This window comes from Mauremys reevesii, linkage group 4, assembly GCF_016161935.1.
Source record: "Mauremys reevesii isolate NIE-2019 linkage group 4, ASM1616193v1, whole genome shotgun sequence".
NCBI lineage: Eukaryota > Metazoa > Chordata > Testudines > Geoemydidae > Mauremys > Mauremys reevesii.
The window spans coordinates 150,467,086-150,485,165 of record NC_052626.1 but is presented as its reverse complement, the minus strand read 5'-3'; the positions used below and the strand labels follow the sequence as shown (position 1 = coordinate 150,485,165).

The 18,080-nt window shown below is 71.3% G+C and overlaps 2 protein-coding genes across 5 annotated transcripts in view; one reads left to right on the top strand and one right to left on the bottom strand.

The window, feature by feature from the left end:
• Positions 1-1,072: 1,072 nt before the first annotated feature.
• Positions 1,073-4,055, bottom strand: ASPHD1 (aspartate beta-hydroxylase domain containing 1). Its single transcript, XM_039536136.1, has 3 exons — positions 3,365-4,055; positions 2,886-2,999; positions 1,073-1,444 (listed from the first exon to the last, which is right to left on the bottom strand). Exons 1-3 carry the CDS (start codon positions 4,053-4,055, stop codon positions 1,335-1,337), a joined length of 915 nt encoding a protein of 304 aa, XP_039392070.1. The 3' UTR covers positions 1,073-1,334.
• Positions 4,056-10,952: 6,897 nt separating this feature from the next.
• SEZ6L2 (seizure related 6 homolog like 2) overlaps positions 10,953-18,080 on the top strand; it is a 23,176-nt gene continuing 16,048 nt past the window's right edge. The window contains exons 1-3 of one of the 4 annotated variants that reach the window (XM_039537509.1): positions 10,953-11,127; positions 17,087-17,278; positions 17,646-17,942. In XM_039537509.1, the coding sequence (XP_039393443.1) occupies positions 11,058-11,127; positions 17,087-17,278; positions 17,646-17,942 (559 nt within the window). In that variant the 5' untranslated portion in view covers positions 10,953-11,057. Of the gene's footprint in view, positions 11,128-11,735; positions 11,878-17,086; positions 17,279-17,645; positions 17,943-18,080 lie in introns of those variants that run through there. The other 3 variants (XM_039537510.1, XM_039537511.1, XM_039537512.1) reach the window with 3 other exon arrangements.

Genomic DNA, 18,080 nt, shown 5'->3' with positions numbered 1-18,080 from the left:
TCCCGCCCCCCGCACCGGTCCTTGCCCTGGGGCTGGCTGGGAACCGGCGCCCTAGAGGGAGAGGCCCGGTCCCGCCCCGCACCGGTCTTGCCCTGGGGCCGGCTGGGAACCGCGCCCCTAGAGGGGAGGCCCCGGGTCCCGCCCCGCACCGGTCCTGGCCCTGGGGCTGGCTGGGAACCGGCGCCCCCTAGAGGGGAGAGGCCCCGGGTCCCGCCCCCCGCACCGGTCCTTGCCCTGGGGCCGGCTGGGAACCGGCGCCCCCTAGAGGGGAGAGGCCCCGGGTCCCGCCCCCCGCACCGGTCCTTGCCCTGGGGCCGGCTGGGAACCGGCGCCCCCTAGAGGGGAGAGGCCCCGGGTCCCGCCCCCCGCACCGGTCCTTGCCCTGGGGCCGGCTGGGAACCGCGCCTAGAGGGGAGGCCCGGTCCCGCCCCGCAGCGGTCCTTGCCCTGGGGCCGGCTGGGAACCGGCGCCCCCTAGAGGGGAGAGGCCCCGGGTCCCGCCCCCCGCACCGGTCCTTGCCCTGGGGCCGGCTGGGAACCGGCGCCCCCTAGAGGGGAGAGGCCCCGGGTCCCGCCCCCCGCACCGGTCCTTGCCCTGGGGCCGGCTGGGAACCGCGCCCCTAGAGGAGAGGCCCGGTCCCGCCCCGCACCGGTCCTTGCCCTGGGGCCGGCTGGGAACCGCGCCCTAGAGGGGAGAGGCCCTGTCCCGCCCCCCGCACCGGTCCTTGCCCTGGGGCTGGGTGTGTACCGGCGCCCCCTAGAGGGGAGAGGCCCCGCCCCCCGCACCGGTCCTTGCCCTGGGGCCGGCTGGGAACCGGCGCCCCCTAGAGGGGAGAGGCCCTGTCCCCCGCCCCCCGCACCGGTCCTTGCCCTGGGGCCGGCTGGGAACCGGCGCCCCCTAGAGGGGAGAGGCCCCGGGTCCCGCCCCCCGCACCGGTCCTTGCCCTGGGGCCGGCTGCGAACCGGCGCCCCCTAGAGGGGAGAGGCCCCGGGTCAGACCAGTCCCCGCCGTGAACCAGCCCATCCTGGGGGCCGGGACCCAGAGCTGTCGGGGGGCAGGCGGGGGCTGGGCAGTGCCCGGTGCGACGGCCCAGCTCTGCGAAGCGCTGACACGGCAGGTGCGGAAGGTTTTAATGAGGGGCTGGGGGCTTTGCAGAGACTTCGGGTCCAAGCAACGTGGGGCCAAGGAAGCCGTACACAGCGGGGCAGGAGACTCGGGCCCTGGGGCCGGATGGGAGCCGGCGCCCCCCAGAGGCAGTTCAGTGGGGCTGGTTCCAGCGCTGTCCATCCATCCTGGGCAATGACCCGCCACCAGCGCCACAGCCGGCCCAGCCCCTAGGGGCCAGGGGCAAAGATGTAATCCAGAGCCTGGCGCTCGGCCCCGGCCACGTTGGGGTGCCACAGATCCACGATGAACAGCACGAGGGGCCCGTCCTCGGGGGGACCTGCGAGAGACGCTGGGCTCAGCCGTGCCCCTCACTCCCGACCCGCCAGCCCTGCCCCCCCCAGCTCTGCCAGTGCCCCTCACTCCCGACCCGCAGCCCCTGCAAGCCCAGCCCTGCCCCCCCACCTCAGCCGGTGCCCCTCACTCCCGACCCGCAGCCCCCTGGGCTCCCCCAGCCCTGCCGGTGCCCCTCACTCCCGACCCGCAGCCCCTGCCAGCCCAGCCCTGCCCCCCCACCTCAGCCGGTGCCCTCACTCCCGACCCGCAGCCCCTGCCAGCCCAGCCCTGGGCCCCCACCTCAGCCGGTGCCCTCACTCCCGACCCGCAGCCCCCTGGGCTCCCCCAGCCCTGCCGGTGCCCCTCACTCCGGACCCGCAGCCCCCTGCCAGCCCAGCCCTGGGCCCCCCCACCTCAGCCGGTGCCCCTCACTCCCGACCCGCAGCCCCCTGGGCTCCCCCAGCCCTGCCGGTGCCCCTCACTCCTGACCCGCAGCCCCCTGCCAGCCCCGCCCAGGGCCCCCCAAACACAGCCGGTGCCCCTCACTCCCGACCCGCAGCCCCGTGGGCTCCCCCAGCCCTGCCGGTGCCCCTCACTCCTGACCCGCAGCCCCCTGCCAGCCCAGCCCTGGGCCCCCCTACCTCAGCCGGTGCCCCTCACTCCCGACCCGCAGCCCCGTGGGCTCCCCAGCCCTGCCGGTGCCCTCACTCCTGACCCGCAGCCCCGTGGGCTCCCCCAGCCCTGCCAGTGCCCCTCACTCCCGACCCGCAGCCCCGGCCAGCCCAGCCCTGCCCCCAGGCTCTGCCGGTGCCCTCACTCCCGACCCATAGCCCCTGCTAGCCCAGCCCTGCCCCCCCCCGCACTAACGGTGCCCCTCACTCCCGACCCGCAGCCCCTGCCAGCGCCCCTCACTCCCGACCCATAGCCCCTGCTAGCCCAGCCCTGCCCCCACCTCAGCCGGTGCCCCTCACTCCCGACCCGCAGCCCCTGCCAGCCCAGCCCTGGACCCCCCCAGCTCTGCCGGTGCCCCTCACTCCCGACCCAAAGCCCCTGCAAGCCCAGCCCTGCCCCCCCACCTCAGCCGGTGCCCCTCCCTCCCGACCCGCAGCCCCGTGGGCTCCCCCAGCCCTGCCGGTGCCCCTCACTCCTGACCCGCAGCCCCGTGGGCTCCCCCAGCCCTGCCAGTGCCCCTCACTCCCGACCCGCAGCTCCCTGCCAGCCCAGCCCTGCCCCCCCAGCTCTGCCGGTGCCCCTCACTCCCGACCCATAGCCCCTGCTAGCCCAGCCCTGCCCCCACCGGCTCTAACGGTGCCCCTCACTCCCGACCCGCAGCCCCTGCCAGCCCAGCCCTGCCGGTGCCCCTCACTCCCGACCCGCAGCCCCTGCTAGCCAAGCCTCCCCCCCACCACCTCAGTCGGTGCCCCTCACTCCTGTCATTCTCTTACCATTATGCGCGGTCGTGTGCAGGAAGGAGTCGTCCAGCAGGAGGCAGTGTCCCTTGGACCAGCACTGGGGCTCGCCCCCCACCACCAGCTCACAGCCTGGGGGCACCATCAGCCCTGCAGTGGGAACAGGTTGATTGGTTGGGAAAGGCCCCGTGCCCCATTCTCCACCCCCACCCCCCCGGCACCCTCAGAGGGAACAAGCCCTCAGCTCCATTCCCCGCCCCCCGGCGCCTCCTAGAGCGGACAGACCCCCACCCCATTCCCTGCCCCCTGGCGCCCCTGGAGAGACAGGCCCCTGCCCCATTCCCCGGTGCCCCCGGAGGGGACAGACCCCCACCCCATTCCCTGCCCCCTGGCGCCCCTGGAGAGACAGGCCCCTGCCCCATTCCCCGGTGCCCCCTAGAGGGTGCAGGCCCCTGCCCCATTCCCCACCCCCTGGCTCCTCCAGAGGGGCCAGGCCCGGCGCCCCGTTCCCGTACCCAGGTGGCAGCGCAGGCGGACGTTGGTGGGCCCGTAGCGCCCGGGCAGGACGGTGCCCGGCTGCAGGACGCTGAAGCAGGCGTTGCCGAAGCGGTTGGCGCTGAGGAAGGTGCGCAGGCCGGCCAGGGCGCGGTAGGTGCGGGGGCAGGCCCGGCAGTGCTGCGGCTGGCACACGCCGCGGCGGTGGAGGTAGAAGCGCTGGCAGGGCCCAGGGGTCCAGCCCCGGGCGGCGCCCCCGGCCACGGCCTGGTACTCCCGCAGGAGGGCGGGGCAGGCGCGCTCCAGCAGCTCGGCGTCGTGCCGCTGGGCGTCCCGCGGGAAGCAGGGGGCCGAGGGCAGCTCGGGCAGGTGGAAGACGCGGGGGCTCTGGATGGCCGGGCGCTCGGGCCGCAGCTCCTCCCGCAGCGCCTTGCGCACCCGCCCCATGCCCGCCCAGGAGTACCGCTGGGCGTAGGCCCGCAGGCTGCGGCTCCGCCGCCCGGCCCCGGGGGGCAGGCTGGGGGCTGGGCGCCCCCCGCCCGGCGGGGGCCCCGCGGGCGCCCGCTCGCTGCCCACCCGGTAGCAGTACCAGACGAAGAGCAGCGCCAGCCAGGCCAGCAGGGCCAGCGCCGGCTCGGGGCCGGGGCGCCAAGGGGGGGTGGCCGGCAGCAGGGAGGAGAAAAACCCGTCCAGCGCCCCGGGGCAGGTCATGGCCCCTCGCTGCCCCTCCCCCGCCTCCGTGCTCGCTGCCCCTCCCCCGCCTCAGTGCCCCCCGCCCTCTCCTCTGCCCCTGCCCCGCCTCAGTGCCCCTGCCCTTCCCCGCCTCAGTGCCCCTGCCCTCTCCTCTGCCCCCTCCCCTCCCTCAGTGCCCCTGCCCTCACCTCTGCCCCTCTCCCGCCTCAGTGCCCCTGCCCCTCCCCCTCCTCAGTGCCCCTGCCCTCCCCGCCTCAGTGCCCCTGCCCTCTCCTCTGCCCCTGCCCCGCCTCAGTGCCCCCTGCCCCTCCCCTCCTCAGTGCCCCTGCCCTCACCTCTGCCCCTCTCCCGCCTCAGTGCCCCTGCCCCTCCCCGCCTCAGTGCCCCCTGCCCTCTCCTCTGCCCCCTCTCCCGCCTCAGCGCCCCTGCCCTCTCCTCTGCCCCTCCCGCCTCAGTGCCCCTGCCCCTCCCCTCTCCTCAGTGCCCCTGCCCTCTCCTCTGCCCCCTCCTCCTCAGCGCCCCTGCCCCGCCCCTGCTCAGCGCCCTCCCCGCCGCCGGAGGATGCTGCTGCTGCTGCTGCGCTGGACCCGCTTCGGCTCCGGCGGATCCTCCCCGCCCCGCACGGAGTGACGCAGACAGCGGGCCGCGCCCCCGCCTCTAACCCCTCCCGAGGAGTCCCCGCTCTGGAGGTTTGGGGCTGACGGGCCGCAGTGACCCATCCTGCCCCCGAACCGCTGGGGTCAGGACCCGTCCGGGCCCGGGCCCAGCACAGCCCCCGGGGGGGCTCGGACCGGGGTCCCCCCCCAGCGGGGCTCGGACCGGGGTCTCTCCCGGGGGGGCTCGGACCGGGGTCCCCCCCCAGCGGGGCTCGGACCGGGGTCTCTCCCGGGGGGGCTCGGACCGGGGTCCCCCCCCGCGGGGCTCGGACTGGGTCCCCAGCGGGGCTTGACCGGCCCCTCCCAGGGGCTCGGACCGGGGTCCCCCCCCGCGGGGCTCGGACCGGGGTCTCTCCGGGGGGGGCGCGGACCGGGGTCTCTCCTGGGGGCTCGGACCAGTCCCAGCGGGGCTCGGACTGGGGCCCCTCCCGCGGGGGCCTGGACTGGGGTCCCTCCCCAGGGGGGCTCGGACCGGGGTCCCCCCCAGTGGGGCTCGGACCGGGGTCTCTCCCGCGGGGGCTCGGACCAGGGTCCCTCCCGGGGGGGCTCGGACCGGGGTCTCTCCTGGGGGGGCTCGGACAGGGGTCCCCCCCCAGCGGGGCTCGGACCAGGGTCCCTCCCGCGGGGGCTCGGACCGGGGTCTCTCCTGGGGGGGCTCGGACCGGGGTCCCCCCCTGCGGGGCTCGGACTGGGGTCCCCCCCCTGCGGGGCTTGGACCGGGGTCTCTCCTGCGGGGGCTTGGACCGGGGTCTCTCCCAGGGGGGCGCGGTCCAGTTCCAGATGTTCCCTGCCCCACCGGGGGTCTGTAACATCTCGCACTGGGCCAGACATTGCCTGCAAAGCAGGGCCCGGTGTCCTGTTCCCATTGGTAACTATCCAGCCGTCCATCCATTGCCCACCCAGACATACGCGGTGTGAACACGGACCCCTCACAGTGACTCCCGCACCCCGAGTCACGGGTGTGAAGTGTCAGTGGTGACCTGCCTCGTAGCTACGCTGCAAATGGCACCGTTCTCAGCGTCACGCAGGAACGGCGAACGCAGACCAAGGGGGCCAGGTGGTGGCCGGGCGGTACCATGCCGGTCCGTACCGAAGCAATGACTAGCTTCTTGCAGATACAGACATCCATGCCCTCCGGCCTGGCACCGGCAGAGATCTGCCCCACCAAAGTTCCCTTCAGTTTGCTGTCCTCGATAATTAATAAATTACATTCTTAATTTTGCTAATAACTATTCCTAAGAGAAGCCCCACTTGCAGGATCAGCTAATAACACATAATGACTAATAACCTCCCAGTAATTACTGACAATACTGGCACGGTGTCCAGCCACAATGCACTAAGGAAACTGACGCAAATAACAGAGATTGTGACCCGTATCTGCAGGAGACAATGAACCTGAAAACTGAATAAGTATCGGCACGTAAACAAGGCAGCCTCCCGGAATATTGTGACAGAAATGAGAACTACAGTGAGATTTAACCTAACAAACAAGAGTTGCCTAAATATGACCTAAAGCAGGAGATTCAATCGCGGAATGATTTCATCCCAACCAACCAGAAAAATAACCCTAATTAATACCCTCATTCTGAAGCTAATTGTGCTAATAAGTAATAGGACGTATATTAAGATCACCAATGAATGTTAACAAGACCACAAAGAAATCTACATGAAGGCCTTCAAATGCAAAATGGATTCAGTTTGCTCATAGACCCGTTGCTTTGGCAGACGATGGTCCAATGGGATCCAACGGCTGGACCGTGGACAGAGCCAGACGCCATCATCCTGGAAATCAGGGATCAGCTGTTAACAGAGCGGGGACAAAGCGACCAAGGCCTCAGGCTGGCTGGTTCTTCTCAAAGATGTGCTCAGGAATTCTGTGGGGGGAGGCCTCTCCCAACCTGGGGCCCCCAGACTGGTCTAGGTTTTCCAAAGGGCCCTGTCCCTCCATTCGGAATTTGTTAGGGGGCCAGAAATGAACGAAGGCTGAGAAGCACTGCTCCAAGAGAAACCCGAGACTATCCTGGATAACGGACAAGTCTCCCCATCGGAAAAATGGGATAACGGCATCCACTTCCGTTACACCAGGCTCTGCGACCTGCACAGGAAAAGGGCTTGGTAAAAACTAGAGGTCGTTATTCTTGGTGTCAGTGGATTTGGTTGATTTCTGTTCGGTTTCCCAAACTATTTACTATGATTTGCGATTGCTACTCTTACAAGTCACCCAATGGATGCATTTTGCTAATTACTTCTGGGACTGTTCCACACGATTATTGTTCTTTGTCAAACTACACCGAGGACTTGTCTACATGGGGACAGCCAGGAACATTAATCTGAATGAACTAAAGCGGGTTAAGTAAACCACATAAAATCCCCTGTGTGGATGCTTTCAACCGGGCTTGGTCTACGTGACAAGGTCTAGCTGACATTTGTCACCTTGCGTCAACCTATTTGTGCATGTCTACACTCAAATTTGTCTCCATCCAACAGCGACACAGTAAAACACCTCCCAGAATGACAGTGACCCTTAATGTGGCCTTAATTCAGAGTTTGAATTAAGGCCACTTAGGGTCTGAGTTAAGGTGTTCACACAGGGTTTAATCTAGTTTGACTCACCCACTTCAATGTCACACCTTTAGCTATTTCCGATTACTTTTCCTGGGTGTCCCTGTGTGGACAAGCCCTAGGCATTGCTAGGATTGTGCTTAGCACTTTTCAAATGATACAGAAAAGAAATTCTGTTTTTCTTCTTAAAATCCGTGTGAATGGCTGTAACGTAGCACCCTGATTTTGAAGAGAACTCCCAAGACCTGCAGACCCAGGCCATGCTCCAGAAGGCGTGAGGAAGTCTAGGCACCTCTGGCCCCATGTCAATGGGAAACGGAGTGGAGAAGTGACGTGAATTTAGCACCGTGATGAAGATGGCTACTATTCAAATGACCAGTCTGCTCTCGGCATGTGAGCCAATCAGAATGGTAAGAAATATGGTTATTTCTGGGATTTACCAGCCGGAAAATGCCCTGAATAATAATGGAAATGTGGGTGTTACCAATTGCTCAGGTCAAGGTGAACTTCCTGGGGGTGGGGGAGCAACGGACCGGCTGGGCCTGGTGTCCCGGAGGCCTGGCGAGGGCGCCATGACGTGGCGAGTGCAAACCTGCTGCCAACATCCAGGGCCGGCTCCAGACCCCAGCGCGGCAAGCACGTGCGTGGGGCGGCCCTTTCCCGGGGGGGCGGCAGGCTGGGCCGGCCGACCTGCCGCAGTCATGCCTGCGGGAGGTCCACCGGAGCCCCGGGAGGACCGGACCTGCCGCAGGCATGACTGCGGAGGGGGCGCTCGTCCCGCGGCTCGGCTGGACCTCCCGCAGGCATGACTGCGGCAGCTCAAGCGGAGCCGCCGGACCCGCGAACCGTCCGCAGCCGCGGGAGGTCCAGCCGAGCCGCGCGACCAGCGGACCCTCTGCAGTCATGCCCGCAGGAGGTCCGCTGCTCCCGCGGCTCCGGGGCGCCTCCCGCGCATGACTGCTTGGGGCGGCCAAAACGGTAGAGCCGCCCCTGCCAACATCCCCGTCGCTGGGTGGGTTGAGCCTTTTGGCTGCGGGGTCCAGCCCCTGGTCCTTGGGGCACTTGTGCAGCGTTAGCCCCGACGTTCCCCCGCGAGAGCCTGCGGTAAAATCCCCCCCCGGTCAGCCAGGCGGGCCAAGCGGGCACGTGCAGAGGGCGGCGGGCGAGGTACGTTTGTGGCACCGGAGGGGAAAGCCGACGGCAGAAGAACACAAGGCAGAAGAGGAAGGTCACTTGTTACGTCTACACTCCGAGCGCTGCACCGGCATTGTCCATTTTCTCTCAGGATAATCCACCTCCCCAGGCAGCCGGACCTAGGCCAAGGGAAGACCCTCCACCCACCTCACCGCGTCTACCAACTGCGCAGAAGGATTCGGTTTTGCTCAGCACCCCTCGATTTCACCGCGCCCGTCCAGCCCCAGCGCAGACCCACTTCCTGTGAGAATCGCCCTGCCACGCGTAGGGAGAACCGTGCTGCCTGAGAAGATATTAGCATCTGATGTCTGGTTATGGGCTCGGTCCTGGGGGCCGGCGACCATTTTTACAAGGTGTTTGCGTTTGGAATCTCAAATCGGTTTTGTCTGACCCCCTTCCCCGATTTCTTGTGACCGGGAACATGGAACTAGATACAAAGTCGCGCTGAAAATCCCTCATTTTGGGCCACTGGGCAAATTACAGTGAAAGGAAAAAAAGCTTAAAAATAAACCTTGCTGTTGTCCGGCGAAATGCTACAAACCTAGCCCCCGGTTTTGGCAGCCCTCAGGACGGCACTGGGGCGTGTGTGTGAATCTGAGCTGTGTTCAGTGTAAACCAGTGCGGCCGGCCCAGGTCCCGATTTCGGAACACGAGCCCTGAGCTCAGGAGTCACCCCAAACCCATGGGCAGAGGGTCCCGCCAGCTAAGAGTGAGGTGGCCATGGCTGGTCCCAAGGCCAATGGGAGTTAGGAGCCGGGCCATGAATGGTTTGATGGCTGGTACAGAAGAGCAAGTCCTGAGAGAGGACAAATCGCCTGAGAGCTGCCGGGGCCTGGCCCACCAGCCCAGAGAGGCCTCACTGCTCCAGTCACGTACGCCGGGGCGGCTGCCTCCCCCAGAGAGACACGGGGGCCCCCATCAGACAGAGCGGGTCAATGCTGGGGGGCAGGCGGGGATTGAGAGGGGCAATCTTGGGGGGCTGAATTTGGGGATCTCACTGGGCTCCTCTGCTGTGGTCCTCTCTTTTGGAGGATTACAGGGCACCTGGTGCACATGGTCTGGCCTTGGTGTGTGGGACCGGGGGAGGGGCAGATGGGACCGGGGAGCCCAGACGGGGTGTGAGGGGGCTGCAGATCAGGGCCCTGTGCTGGGGGGCGGGTTCCTGGAGCCCTGTGGCAAGGCTGGGCTTTGCACCTGGAGCCGAAGGGGATCCTGAGTCGGATTCGTTTTGCCAAACCATCCGGGGGGAGCCGGCGCGTTTCTTCTGCCGCCCTCTCCAGCGAGCCCGCTTCTGGCGCCGGCAAACGCGCCAGCCGCAGGGATTGCCCTCGGCGGGGCCGAAAGCGAGCGCCCGGCCTGCTGTGACAGCCGCAGGGATTGCCCTCGGCGGGGCCGAAAGCGAGCGCCCGGCCTGCTGTGACAGCCGCAGGGATTGCCCTCGGCGGGGCCGAAAGCGAGCGCCCGGCCTGCTGTGACAGCCGCAGGGATTGCCCTCGGCGGGGCCGAAAGCGAGCACCCGGCCTGGTGTGACAGCCGCAGGGATTGCCCTCGGCGGGGCCGAAAGCGAGCGCCCGGCCTGCTGTGACAACCGCAGGGATTGCCCTCGGCGGGGCCAAAAGCGAGCGCCTGGCCTGGTGTGACAGCCGCAGGGATTGCCCTCGGCGGGGCCGAAAGCGAGCGCCCGGCCTGCTGTGACAGTCGCACCAGGGTTTGCACGGCTTCGCAGTGGCTGCCTTCGATTGCAGAGACCTGGCCAAAGGCCCGGAGGTTTCTCCTGCATGGCACCGGGTGGAGAAGTGGCGTTTCTGCTGCACCGTCTGTAGCTGACTGGGGGCATTGGGGTTTGCATTCAGAAGAGGGGCTGCGGGTGCCCCGAAGGGCGGCAGTTCCGCGGGACCGCGGGCAGGGGACTCCTGCGGGTGCGGTGGCGACGGGAAGGACCGAGGGGGTTCACCCTGCAGAGTTACACCCCTGGGCGGGGGGGCAGGTAAGCAGGAGATCTCTTGGCTCCCTGGGGCATCCGGCTTGCAGGGAAATGCGGCGCCGATGACAGCCAGGGAGGGATGGAGCCTGCCAAATAGCAGAGGCTTGGAAACCTGTCTTCCCGCGGGGGCAGAGCCGTGTGCTGCTGGGGGCAGACCAGCGTGGCGGGGCAGAGCCGTGTGCTGCGGGGCAGAGCCGTGTGCTGCTGGGGGCAGACCAGCGGCGGGGCAGGCCAGAGCCGTGTGCGGCGGGGGCAGAGCCGTGTGCTGGGGGGCAGACCAGCGGCGGGGGCAGAGCCGTGTGCGGCGGGGGCAGCGCCGTGTGCGGCGGGAGAGCCGTGTGCGGCTGGGGCAGCGCCGTGTGCGGCGGGGGCAGCGCCGTGTGCGGCGGGGGCAGCGCCGTGTGCGGCTGGGGCAGCGCCGTGTGCGGCGGGGGCTCTGGCTGTGCGGAATAAGGCGGGGGGAGGGAGCTGCCGCGGGCAGTTTGCAGCAAACCCGCTTCGCTTTGCCTTGCAGAGGAGCAGGTGCCTCCTGCGCGCCCGGTGCCCCCGCCTCGAAGCGCAGCCCTGCTCCCCCGCCGGGGAGAAAGCGCCAGAAAAGGGGTTCGCAGGTCGGAGGGACCCGCCATGGGCAGCTCCGGCCCGGCCGCCTCCTGCCTCCTGCTGCTGCTAGTGGGCTCGGCGCCCCCGCTGCGAGGTGAGGGGCCGCGGGCGGGGGCAGAGATCTGGGGCTGCGGGGGCGGGGAGCTGGGGGCCTGGGGGCCGGGACAGGGGGGGGGAGGGCAAGCAGGGAGCGAGGGGGGGTTAGTGTGACTGTGACTCACCATAATTTGCGGTGCCAGACCCCCTAGGCATAGAGCCAGCCGGGCCCCCCCCCCCCCCCGGCCCCTGCCGAGCTCGCAGGGCGCCGGGGATGGGCGTTGCGGGGTGCTGGGGGCTGAGCAGGGGCGAGTGGGGCTGTTCTGCTCTTGCCCCCAGACAAGGGGCAGGAACCCAGGTGTCCGGGCCTCGATTTTCCCTCCTAATTCCCGAGCAATTTCCACTGGATCCAGGACTCTCCTTCCTGGGCGCCTCGGGCCTGTCCCCTCTGCGGAGCGCCGGCTCCCAGCCGCCCCGGGGCGGGGGGGACCGGCTGGGGCGGGGGGGGGGCCGCTGGCTCAGGGGGGCTGGGGCGGGGGGGGGCCGGGTGGGTCGGGGGGGGGGGGGGGCCGTTCCCTCCAGGGGGCGCCGGCTCCCAGCGGGGGCAGAGGCTGGGTCGTGCCAGGCGCTGGGTCTGGGCAGGGATCCCGTTCGGGAGCCGCATCCTCTAATGCGCCACGTTCAGAGCAATTAGCGTCTGGCCGGCAGCTGCCCAGGCCCGTCACCCGCCTGCGCCCCGCGGGCCGGAGCTGCCACAGCCGCGCTCGTCACGGCAGCCCGGCCGCGCGTGTGGGAGACAGACACCGCGGTGCCCCTCACTCCCGACCTGCAGCCCCCCCAGCCCTGCCGGTGCCCCTCACTCCCGACCTGCCGCCCCCCCGGTGCCCCTCACTCCCGACCTGCAGCCCCCCCAGCCCGGCCGGTGCCCCTCACTCCCGACCCGCAGCCCCCCCGGTGCCGCTCACTCCCGACCTGCAGCCCCCCCAGCTCTGCCGGTGCCCCTCACTCCCGACCTGCAGCCCCCCCGGTGCCCCTCACTCCCGACCTGCAGCCCCGGCTGGCCCCGCCCCAGCCCTGCCGGTGCCCTCACTCCCGACCTGCAGCCCCCAGCCCTGCCGGTGCCCCTCACTCCTGACCTGCAGCCCCTGCTGGCCCAGCCCCAGCCCTGCCGGTGCCCCTCACTCCCGACCTGCAGCCCCCAGCCCTGCCGGTGCCCCTCACTCCCGACCTGCAGCCCCCCCGGTGCCCCTCACTCCCGACCTGCAGCCCCCCCGGTGCCCCTCACTCCCGACCTGCAGCCCCTGCCGTCCCAGCCCCCCCCAGCTCTGCCGGTGCCCCTCACTCCCTACCTGCAGCCCCCCCCGCCCTGCCGGTGCCCCTCCCTCCCGACCTGCAGCCCCTGCCGGCCCTGCCCGGCCCTCCCCCAGCTCTGCCGGTGCCCCTCACTCCCGACCCACAGCCCCTGCTGGCCCAGCCCCAGCTCTGCCGGTGCCCCTCACTCCCGACCCACAGCCCCTGCTGGCCCAGCCCCCCCCAGCTCTGCCGGTGCCCCTCACTCCCGACCTGCAGCCCCTGCCGGCCCAGCCCTGCCGGTGCACCTCACTCCCGACCTGCAGCCCCTGCTGGCCCAGCCCGTCCCCCCCAGCCCTGCCGGTGCCCCTCACTCCCGACCTGCAGCCCCTGCCGGCCCAGCCCCAGCTCTGCCGGTGCCCCTCACTCCTGACCCGCAGCCCCCAGCCCTGCCGGTGCCCCTCACTCCCGACCTGCAGCCCCTGCCGTCCCCGCCCCCCCCCGCCCTGCCGGTACCCCTCACACCCGATCTGCAGCCCCTGCCGGCCCAGCCCCCCCCCGCTCTGCCGGTGCCCCTCACTCCCGACCTGCAGCCCCTGCTGGCCCAGCCCCCCCCCAGCTCTGCCGGTGCCCCTCACTCCCGACCTGCAGCCCCTGCCCCCCAGCCCTGCCCCCCCAGCTCTGCCGGTGCCCCTCACTCCCGACCCGCAGCCCCTGCTGGCCCAGCCCCGCTCTGCCGGTGCCTCACTCCCGACCTGCAGCCCCTGCCCCCAGCTCTGCCGGTGCCCCTCACTCCCGACCTGCAGCCCCTGCTGGCCCAGCCCCAGCTCTGCCGGTGCCCCTCACTCCCGACCCGCAGCCCCTGCTGGCCCAGCCCCCCCCCGCTCTGCCGGTGCCCCTCACTCCTGATCTGCAGCCCCTGCTGGCCCAGCCCCAGCTCTGCCGGTGCCCCTCACTCCCGACCCGCAGCCCCTGCCGCCCAGCCCCAGCTCTGCCGGTGCCCCTCACTCCCGACCCACAGCCCCTGCCGGCCCAGCCCCCCCCAGCGCGGCCGGTGCCCCGCACTCCCGACCCGCAGCCCCTGCTGGCCCAGCCACACCCCCCCAGCTCTGCCGGTGCCCCTCACTCCCGACCTGCAGCCCCTGCCGGCCCAGCCCTGCCGGTGCCCCTCACTCCCGACCTGCAGCCCCTGCTGGCCCAGCCCTGCCCCCCCGAGCCCTGCCGGTGCCACTCACTCCCGACCTGCAGCCCCTGCCGTCCCAGCCCCCAGCCCTGCCGGTGCCCCTCACTCCCGACCTGCAGCCCCCAGCCCTGCCGGTGCCCCTCACTCCCGACCTGCAGCCCCCAGCCCTGCCGGTGCCCCTCACTCCCGACCTGCAGCCCCTGCTGTCCCAGCCCCCAGCCCTGCCCGGGCCCCTCACTCCCCACCCGCAGCCCCGGCGGGCCCACGCCCCAGCTCTGCCGGTGCCCTCACTCCCGACCCGCAGCCCCTGCTGGCCCAGCCCCGCTCTGCCGGTGCCCCTCACTCCCGACCTGCAGCCCCTGCCCCCAGCCCTCCCCCCAGTGCTGCCGGTGCCCCTCACTCCCGACCCGCAGCCCCTGCTGGCCCAGCCCCCCCCCGCTCTGCCGGTGCCCCTCACTCCCGACCTGCAGCCCCTGCCCCCCCCCGCGCTGCCGGTGCCCCTCACTCCCGACCTGCAGCCCCTGCTGGCCCAGCCCCCCCCAGCTCTGCCGGTGCCCCTCACTCCCGACCCGCAGCCCCTGCTGGCCCAGCCCGCCCAGCTCTGCCGGTGCCCCTCACTCCTGATCTGCAGCCCCTGCTGGCCCAGCCCCCCCCCCCAGCTCTGCCGGTGCCCCTCACTCCCGACCCGCAGCCCCTGCCGGCCCAGCCCCAGCTCTGCCGGTGCCCCTCACTCCCGACCCACAGCCCCTGCCGGCCCAGCCCCCAGCTCTGCCGGTGCCCCTCACTCCCGACCCGCAGCCCCTGCTGGCCCAGCCACACCCCAGCTCTGCCGGTGCCCCTCACTCCCGACCTGCAGCCCCTGCCCCCAGCCCTGCCGGTGCCCCTCACTCCCGACCTGCAGCCCCTGCCGGCCCAGCCCCCCCCAGCCCTGCCGGTGCCCCTCACTCCCGACCTGCAGCCCCTGCTGGCCCAGCCCTGCCCCCCCAGCCCTGCCGGTGCCCCTCACTCCCGACCAGCAGCCCCCAGCCCTGCCGGTGCCCCTCACTCCCGACCTGCAGCCCCTGCCGCCCAGCCCCACAGCTCTGCCGGTGCCCCCCACTCCCGACCTGCAGCCCCTGCTGGCCCAGCCCCGAGCCCTGCCGGTGCCCCTCACTCCCGACCTGCAGCCCCTGCCGGCCCAGCCCCAGCTCTGCCGGTGCCCTCACTCCCGACCCGCAGCCCCTGCTGGCCCAGCCCCGCTCTGCCGGTGCCCCCCACTCCCGACCTGCAGCCCCTGCCCCCAGCCCTGCCCCCAGCCCTGCCGGTGCCCCTCACTCCCGACCCGCAGCCCCTGCTGGCCCAGCCCCGCTCTGCCGGTGCCCCTCACTCCTGACCTGCAGCCCTGCCCCCAGCTCTGCCGGTGCCCCTCACTCCCAACCTGCAGCCCCTGCTGGCCCAGCCCCAGCCCTGCCGGTGCCCCTCACTCCCGACCCGCAGCCCCTGCTGGCCCAGCCACCCCGCTCTGCCGGTGCCCCTAACTCCCGACCTGCAGCCCCTGCCCCCACCTCTGCCGGTGCCCTCACTCCTGATCTGCAGCCCCTGCTGGCCCAGCCCCAGCTCTGCCGGTGCCCTCACTCCCGACCCGCAGCCCTGCCGGCCCAGCCCCAGCTCTGCCGGTGCCCCTCACTCCCGACCCACAGCCCCTGCCGGCCCAGCCCCCAGCTCTGCCGGTGCCCCTCACTCCCGACCCGCAGCCCCTGCTGGCCCAGCCACCCCCAGCTCTGCCGGTGCCCTCACTCCCGACCTGCAGCCCCTGCTGGCCCAGCCCTGCCCCCAGCCCTGCCGGTGCCCCTCACTCCCGACCTGCAGCCCCTGCCGTCCCAGCCCCCAGCCCTGCCGGTGCCCCTCACTCCCAACCTGCAGCCCCCAGCCCTGCCGGTGCCCCTCACTCCCGACCTGCAGCCCCTGCCCAGCCCCACAGCTCTGCCGGTGCCCCTCACTCCCGACCTGCAGCCCCTGCTGGCCCAGCCCCAGCCCTGCCGGTGCCCTCACTCCCGACCTGCAGCCCCTGCTGGCCCAGCCCTGCCCCCAGCCCTGCCGGTGCCCCTCACTCCCGACCTGCAGCCCCTGCCGGCCCAGCCCCCAGCTCTGCCGGTGCCCTCACTCCCGACCCGCAGCCCCTGCTGGCCCAGCCCCGCCTCTGCCAGTGCCCCTCACTCCCGACCTGCAGCCCCTGCCCCCAGCTCTGCCGGTGCCCCTCACTCCCGACCTGCAGCCCCTGCTGGCCCAGCCCCAGCTCTGCCGGTGCCCCTCACTCCCGACCCGCAGCCCCTGCTGGCCCAGCCACCCCCCCCCCGCTCTGCCGGTGCCCCACACACCCCACCAGCAGCCCCTGCTGGCCCAGCCCCAGCTCTGCCGGTGCCTCACTCCTGATCTGCAGCCCCTGCTGGCCCAGCCCCAGCTCTGCCGGTGCCCCTCACTCCCGACCCGCAGCCCCTGCCGGCCCAGCCCCAGCTCTGCCGGTGCCCCTCACTCCCGACCCACAGCCCCTGCCGGCCCAGCCCCCAGCTCGGCCGGCGCCCCGCACTCCCGCCCCGCAGCCCCTGCTGGCCCAGCCACCCCCCCCCAGCTCTGCCGGTGCCCCTCACTCCCGACCTGCAGCCCCGGCTGGCCCAGCCCTGCCCCCCCGAGCCCTGCCGGTGCCCCTCACTCCCGACCTGCAGCCCCTGCCGGCCCAGCCCCAGCTCTGCCGGTGCCCCTCACTCCCAACCTGCAGCCCCTGCTGGCCCAGGCCCCCCCCCGCTCTGCCGGTGCCCCGCACTCCCGCCCCGCCGCCCCTGCTGGCCCAGCCCCAGCTCTGCCGGTGCCCCTCACTCCCGACCCGCAGCCCCTGCCCCAGCCCTGCCCCCCCAGCTCTGCCGGTGGCCCTCACTCCCGACCTGCAGCCCCTGCCAGCCCAGCACCCGCCCCAGCCCTGCCGGTGCCCCTCACTCCCGACCTGCAGCCCCTGCCCCTCCCAGCTCTGCCGGTGCCCCTCACTCCCGACCTGCAGCCCCTGCCGCCCAGGCCCTGCCAGCTCTGCCGGTACCTCACTCCGACCTGCAGCCCCTGCCCGCCCAGCCCCCCCCCGCTCTGCCAGTGCCCCTCACTCCCGACCCGCAGCCCCTGCCAGCCCAGCCCTGCCCCCCCAGCCCTGCCAGTGCCCCTCACTCCCGACCCTCAGTCCTCTTGGGCCCAAGGCTGGGCTAGCAGGGGCTGCGGGTTGGGAGTAAGGGGCACCCCAGAGCTGGCGGGGGGCAAGGCTGGGCTGGCAGGGGCTGCGGGTCGGGAGTGAGGGGCACCGCAGAGTGGGGGCAGGGCTGGGCTGGCAGGCCATGGTCGGGAGCGAGGGGCACTGGCAGAGCTGGGGGCAGGGCTGGGCTGGCAGGGGCTGCGGGTCGGGAGTGAGGGGCACCGGCAGAGCTGGGGGGGGCAGGGCTGGGCTAGCAGGGGCTGCGGGTCGGGAGTGAGGGGCACCGACAGGGCTGGGGGGTCTCTGTCTTGTTTAACCCCTCGCTCCTCGCAGGGCTGCCGCTGAAGGATGTGTCGCCCGTGATCCCCTCCCCACAGCTGGAAGTCTCCTTGCCGGGGGTCCAGGCCAGCGGCTCAGCCCTGGGGGGCTCCGCGCCTCCCCCTGGGGTCCCCGAGGATTTCTCTGAGCTGCTGCAGGGTGTCCTGCTGAAGAAGGAGTTTCTGGGGCAGGCCGAGCCCCTCCCCGGTGAGTCCCCCCTCCGCTGTGTGAGGGGGCACTGGGAGGGGACACTCACTGGAGTGGGGGCTGTTCTGCGGGGGGGTTGGGAGTAGGGAAGAGGGGGAGGGAGCTGGGGGAGAGGGTGGGAAATTGGGGGTGGGGGCGGCTCTTGGGGAAAGTGGGTGAGATCAATGGGGAGGAGAAGGAGGTTGGGGAGGGTCACATACATGGGGCGGGGGGGCTGGGTGAGGATTGGGGGCGATGGGCGGGGGGAGGGGTGGGGGCTCAGGAGCGGTGGGGTGGCTCGGTGGCGGGTTGGGGGAGAGAAGTGGAGATGGGGGCTAGTTGGGTGGGGGCTGGGCTGCTCTCACCGCCTGCCCCCCTCTCTCCTCAGGCAGCCCCCCGGCCTCGCTGTCGCCCCCCCAGCGCCTGGACCCCGGGGTCCTCGGCACAGACACGGCCTCCCCGCTCACCACGGCGGTGCTGCCCCCCCAGCCCACCGCCTCGGGGGGCCCCGGCTTCCTCACCACCCCCCCGGGCTCCACCGCCTCCCCCCTTCGCCTGCTGCCCCCTCCCGCAGGGGGCGACGAGGGGGGCCATGTTGCCATGACAACCTACGTCCCCGAGGGCGATGAGGAAACCACGACAACGCTCATCACTACGACGACCATCACCACGGTGCACGCGCCCGGTGAGGCTTCAGGGATTGGCTGGGGGGGCGGGGGATGGAGCAGGGGCCTTTCCCCTCTTGGGGGCCCCGGCCCCGGCCCCGGCCCCTGCCCCAGGGCAGGGATTGGCTGGCTCGGGGGGGCGGGGGGATTCCAGGTGT